The following is a 6,193-nucleotide window of genomic DNA, read 5'->3' as shown; positions in this document are numbered from 1 at the left end:
TGGACAGAATTAGCGATGAAACTCTGGCGTAATAAATTTCATTGCTAATTAAAAAAATAAAGAGACTAATTTTAGTATGTAATCTTGTCAGGAATGTTTTAAATAACTTGAAAAAAATATTTTTTAATTATTTTTTTAAATAATCTCTATCCGTAGTTATATGTCATAAATATTTTAAAATTTTGTAATTTATTTTCAAAATTTTACTTTTCTGTTAACAAAAATTCTCGTAAAAAAGAATTTAAACTACAGATTAAATATTTCATCATTAATTCGGTAACTAATTCAAATTTTGTCTAGGATTTAGTTTCCTCCCTTCTGAAGCAAATTTTCCTCCTGTGAAGGGTATCTCTTTATAACCTCGCAAAGTCCCTTCTCTCTCAATTAGTTTCTCTTATTTCCTCTTATCCTCTTATCCCTCTCTTTGGTTCAATTAGTTTCTCTTATTTCCTCTTATCCCTCTCTTTGGCTCTGTTTAGGCATGCTTATCCTCTTATCCCTTCCTTTGGTTCTGTTTAGGTATTATTGAGAGCGTGTTAAAAATTAATTTTTAAAGTATTTTTTATTTAAAAATATATTAAAATAATTATTTTTTGTTAATTTTAACATCAACATATCAAAATAAAAAAAAATAATTTAAAATAAAAAATTTCATTTCAAAAACTTACATAAACAAAATTTAATCACAATCCCAATCACAGCCCGTAATACCCATCTCTTATTTTCTAGGGCTCGAATGTGCCTGCGTGTTTGTGCTATAATTGATATTCTTGAAAGCGCGTTTTCTATTAGTTTGACGTCTCCAGGTAAGCTATGCATGCATTGCATCTATCAGATATTGCTTTGTTAACAAGTCAGTTTTTGAATGACTTGTCTTCCTGCTGTGGTCCAAATTCCACATTGTCATAAGTACTTTGTTTCTCATTTTCAAAACAAAGACTCGACTGGTAATAAGCATCCGGGAGTTTACACGCAAACTCTATAGTTCAATGGCATCGTATCCTATCCAAAACAACAGATTTCTATCATAATTGTTAGATTGGAGACCAGCTCGGAAAGATCCTATGTCACTGGGTTGCTTGATCAATTTGTGGGTTTTTTACTTGGTTAATTTGGATCAACTGATTTTATTGGACCGACAATATTTTGCTCATTTGTTCTTTTTCTTGGCATTAATCCAATTGAGTTTACATCGGGTTTAACTGAGTGATCTATATTATTAAAAGTCTAGGAGATTAATTAGATTTCGTCAAGTCAATAACTTCTTTAATTCAATTATGAATTCGATAAAAGTTAGATTCCAGATCTTGAATCAACCTACGGTTTGACGAATATGATTTTCACCAATAGGTGTACCTTCCCACTCCCAAATACATCAAACATGGGCTTCACTATTATTTTCTTGCCTTTGCCATTTTTTCTGGGATCTGGCCAAAATGGTGTAGATTTAAGGCTCTTCTGTTTCTCATTTAGTAACCAAAGAGGATAACATATACGCACTTAATTTGTACAGTTCCAAAACGCAGGGACCCCAAGCTTATTGCTAGCCAAGTGTGTGAGCACCAGACAAAGCAGACTGCTTAATTAAGCAGTGGTGTTTAATTAAGCAGACTGCTTAATCAAACATCGCCATTAAGCAGTGGTGTTTAGCTAATTAACTAGAGTATAGAAGGAAAGTTGAACGGGGAATTATAGGCCACATTCCTTAGCCAGAGGGTTCTCTTTTAGTTTTTCGTTTTCAGTTTCAGTTTCTTTCATTGAACAAGAGCCACAGGTATCGTTGTCATTGAAAAAGGTTGAATTACAGAGACAATGAGTGATCAAATTAGTTCCGTCCCTAAATGCAGGTATAATTAGCGACGGAACTCTAATGAGATAAATTATAGCATTAATTTAAAAGGAGATTCTAATTTCCAACAATAATTATGTCACAAGTATTTTAAACAACTTGAAAAATAATTTCAAATTTTTATTTCCCTTTTAACCGAAATCCTTGTAAAAAAGAATTCAAATTAGGGACAGAATATTTCATCAATAATTTTATTTCTCCTTCAGATTTTATCTAAAATTAGTTCTAACCTCAAAGTCTCCATCCTTTCTCTTATTTCCTCTCCGTCATCTCTCTCCGTTTATTTTCTTATTTCATCTATCAACACAAACCCATTTTTACAGTTTTTTTCTCTCTTCAAATTTTTTATTAATTTCTCTCTTTGTAATTATCGTTCTTTACTCTTATTTTTTTCCCTTTTTATAATTTTTTTCTTTTATTTTCCCTTTATAGTTTCTAAATAAATTTTTTTGTATTCATAAATATTAAGGTGAATTATTTGGATTATATGTAGTACGTAATTATTTTGTTTTTGTTGTTATCCATTTTTTTCTTCTAATTTTATTGTTGTTCTTAAGGTGTGTAAAGTTATGTGTGATGATGAAAAATACTAGTTTGTTTTACAAAGAAATGTGATGGATTTGTTATTGTGGTGGGGTTTATTATAACGATGTATTTGTTTAGTTTTTCTAATTGTTTTTCTTAAATGAAAAGCAATATATGATTTCATTTTATATTAATACAAAAAAAAAGAGAATATTTGGATTTTTATTTCTTAAGATTTTATTTCAGTTAGAAATGGAATTAAAAATCCAATAAAAAAAATATTATTTCACTTCAATTATATTTATATATACATCTCATTCATATATATATATATATATAATAAACTCTCAACTAATTACAACAGGTGGCCCTAGCTATGCCAAGGAGTTTTTTGATCTGTGCCCACAACTAGAAAATTAATTATTTTCAGTGGTAGCAAATCTTCCTTTCATGACTTGTGTGATTATAATGTACAACTTCCTTGCAACAAAAAACATTCTTATTGAAACTAATGCACCATGTACAGTTGTCTTGCTACTAGCTAGCTAGACGACCACTGCATGTTAGATAATCACAAGAGTCAAGCATAATGATCTGCCATGACTGTGCTCAATATCTTTTATCACGAGGGAAAAGAAATTTGTATTATAAGTGGTTTCAGGGGCACGAGAGCTGCAAACAGATGGATGTGGGGACTTTTTCCCAATACGTGGAAGACAGGCAGAGAATAACCCCTGAAATATTTGTGGACAGCACATTTCCCAGTGTTCTTCTTTTTTGTTTTCTTAAAGACTTTTTTATGCAAGTTTTGAAGGCTTAAAACAACCAAGAGTATATATATTATTAATTAATTAGAAAGCATAATTAGAGTAGGTTTTAAGATTCCAACTCACGACAAGATATATATTATTAATTAATTAGAAAGCATATTTAGAGTAGGTTGTAAGATTCCATCTCACGACAGTATAAAAATTTCGCTATCAAAATTCTAATATAATATTAAAAAAATTAATTTAACGAATTACTTAACCAATACAAAAATAATTTGATATTATTCTTTGAATCCCCGGCCATAGCTCACGCTGTCTATATAAAGAAAGCCCAGAGATCCTGCATGGTTGTGCAAGCAAAACACACTCTACATCTCAAGCAAGATTCATTGAGCTCTCTCTCTCTCTGTCTGTCCTCCAACACAGCCCCATCTTTCCATGGAAATTATTGATAATCATTATGAGTACCAAAATTACTGGGAGACTAACAGGTTTTGGAATGAAGACCTTGATTATAGGTACCCTTTCTCCCATTGATTCTTGCATTTGACGTTCAAACTCTTTACTTATTTTGTAGTTTTTGTTAAGTTCATCAGTTTTTCACTACAGAGTTTTCAACTTAAAAAAGTAGTTTAATTTTGATACAGTTGGGAAATGAATCAGCAATTTAATGTCGGGTACTATGATTCAAGCTCACCGGATGGAAATACTCAGACAATAGCATCCAAAAATATTGTTTCAGAGAGGAGCAGGAGGCAGAAGCTTAGTGACAAGCTCTTGGCACTTAGAGAAGCTGTCCCCAAAATCAGCAAAGTATTTCACTAATCTCTCTCTCTCTCTCTCTCTCTCACACACAGACACACACACACATACATGCATGTCATAGACATATTCAAAATTTAACCCAAAAATTATTGATCAATAATTCCAATGTCTGTTACTTCGTTTGTATGATTTGAAAAGTTATTAATATTCTTTTCTTTCTGGGTTTGCAACATTTAGTTGGATAAGGCTTCAGTAATCAAAGATGCTATTAAGTATATCCAAGATTTGCAAGAGCAAGAGAGGAGACTCCAGGCTGATATAAGGGAACTTGAATCCAGAAGATTGGAGAAAAATCATACTCATGACATTGAGGATGAGCTACCAGTCTTGTTAAGATCCAAGAGAACAAGATATGACCAAATTTATGATCACTGGCTGGCCAGAAGTGCTTGTCCTATTCAAGTTCATGAAGTAAGTGATTCTCTCTACCTTGCAAAATAAATATCCCACAATTTCCTTCTTTCTTTATTTTATTTTATTTTGTTGTGAAAAAAATGATGATTATGCATTAAAACAAGCACAAGCCAACAAGAAGTGACTACTGCTAACAAAAAAAGCAGAGATGACAACCTGGAAACATCCTATCTTGCCTTCCTATGCTTTCTTTTGCTAAGCTATGAGCTAAATCATTTTCCTCCCTTGGAACATCTCTGAGAGTGACTTTACCCTTTAATGTAATTGAAAATGGATTTGAATTCATTCTGCACTCTCCATGGTCTTCCATTAGATCTCTTAACAAGCTGATAGCATTAGAGGAGTAAGTTTCTAAAATCCACTCCACTTCCTTGGCCAGCCTGCAGAAGATCAAAGAGTAGATATCATCCCACTAATTGTATCTCAAATGATTAGTAATAAGCTTTATTATGTGTTACTTATGGTACACTTTTTGGTGTTGTTTTTCAGCTTAGTGTCACTTCTATGGGAGAGAAAACTCTGTTCGTGAGCTTGACATGTAGTAAAACAACAGACGCAATGATTAGGATTTGTGAGGCTTTTGAACCTTTGATGCTGAAAATTATCACAGCAAATATCACAACTCTCTCAGGGATGGTCAAGAAGACTGTCTTGATAGAGGTCAGCATCCTTTCTTCTTCCTCATCTCCATCATTTCAATTAAAGTGACACCAATGCGTAGTGGATAACATACTTCAAGTACGGGAAAAAACTCATATGATGCCAAATTATAATTTATAAAATGTAAGGTTGAAAAAGTTTCATGGTTTTGATTTTAAGAAAACAAGGAAAAGCTTTACCATAGAGTGTAAAATGGGGCCAGTGATCTTGAGAATAGATAGATATTCATTTAAAAAAAATATTGACGGAAATTGTTCAAAGAAAATATTTAATTATAGCACAATTGAAATTCTGCCAAGAAGTTATATATTCAAACTTCGTCATGATCATGAAAGTTGACAGCAATTTTGTGTCTTGCAGGTAGATGAAGAAGAGAAAGAGCAACTGAAGATAAAAATTGAAAGGGCTGTTTTAGCTCTTAGATCCGCATATAATCCTATGATGAGCATCTAAATAATGGCAAATCGAAGAACAATTTCCCTAAAGCCTTGTGTTGGAATGCTAAAATCGAAGAACAAACCTATCCAAGAGTTTTGGAATGCTAAAATCTAAGAACAACCCTATCCATGAGTTGTTATTTCTTTTTTTTCTTTTTGGTATTAGGCAGGAGCTGCTCCTTTTCCAGAATAACTGATTGGCTACTGTGATTGATATTGTACAATTATTGCTTAGTTTTTCTCAGTTTAAGAAGTTTTTGACTGTCAAACAAATTAACCATTTGCACCCCTTTAACCCTCCACTGCTTAGTTTCTTGTTTCTTCCTCCTCCGTGGACGTGAACAAGCTGATTGCTTGGTTCAATCGAAGAACGTTTTCTTTCCACTCAAAGGTCGACGTAGGGAATTAACTAGGCATGTGAAAACAGAATCGATAACTTTTTCTAGAGAAAGCAAAAGAAAATTATCGATTTAACGCATGGTTTAAGCAAAATTATTAAGATAGAGAAAAGTTTGTCTTTTTGTTAGTCAAAGAATCTTTCAGGTTTCCACGGACAAGGAACAACGTAAATAAGACTCTAGATTTAATTTTTTAGAAATGAGTAGTTAAAGTTTTATAAATTTTAGAATTATTAAATATATATATATATGGTTATTAATTTTAAAGCTCCAACATCCATATTAATAATAATTAAAAAAAAAAAAAACACTGTC

The 6,193-nt window shown here is 32.0% G+C and overlaps 1 protein-coding gene across 2 annotated transcripts; it reads left to right on the top strand.

The window, feature by feature from the left end:
• The first annotated feature begins 3,449 nt into the window (after nucleotides 1-3,449).
• Nucleotides 3,450-5,760, top strand: LOC105120938 (transcription factor bHLH35-like). Of its 2 annotated transcripts, XR_841448.1 has the most exons (6): nucleotides 3,450-3,662; nucleotides 3,792-3,957; nucleotides 4,147-4,380; nucleotides 4,873-5,043; nucleotides 5,404-5,549; nucleotides 5,590-5,760. XR_841448.1 is itself a non-coding variant. In NM_001304319.1 (5 exon segments), coding segments are annotated over 5 exon segments (744 nt in total).
• Nucleotides 5,761-6,193: the final 433 nt, after the last annotated feature.

Source organism: Populus euphratica, unplaced genomic scaffold, assembly GCF_000495115.2.
Source record: "Populus euphratica unplaced genomic scaffold, PopEup_1.0 scaffold31.1, whole genome shotgun sequence".
Classification (NCBI taxonomy): Eukaryota; Viridiplantae; Streptophyta; class Magnoliopsida; order Malpighiales; family Salicaceae; genus Populus; species Populus euphratica.
The sequence above is the reverse complement of the archived record's forward strand: the minus strand, read 5'-3'. Positions and strand labels throughout refer to the sequence as shown.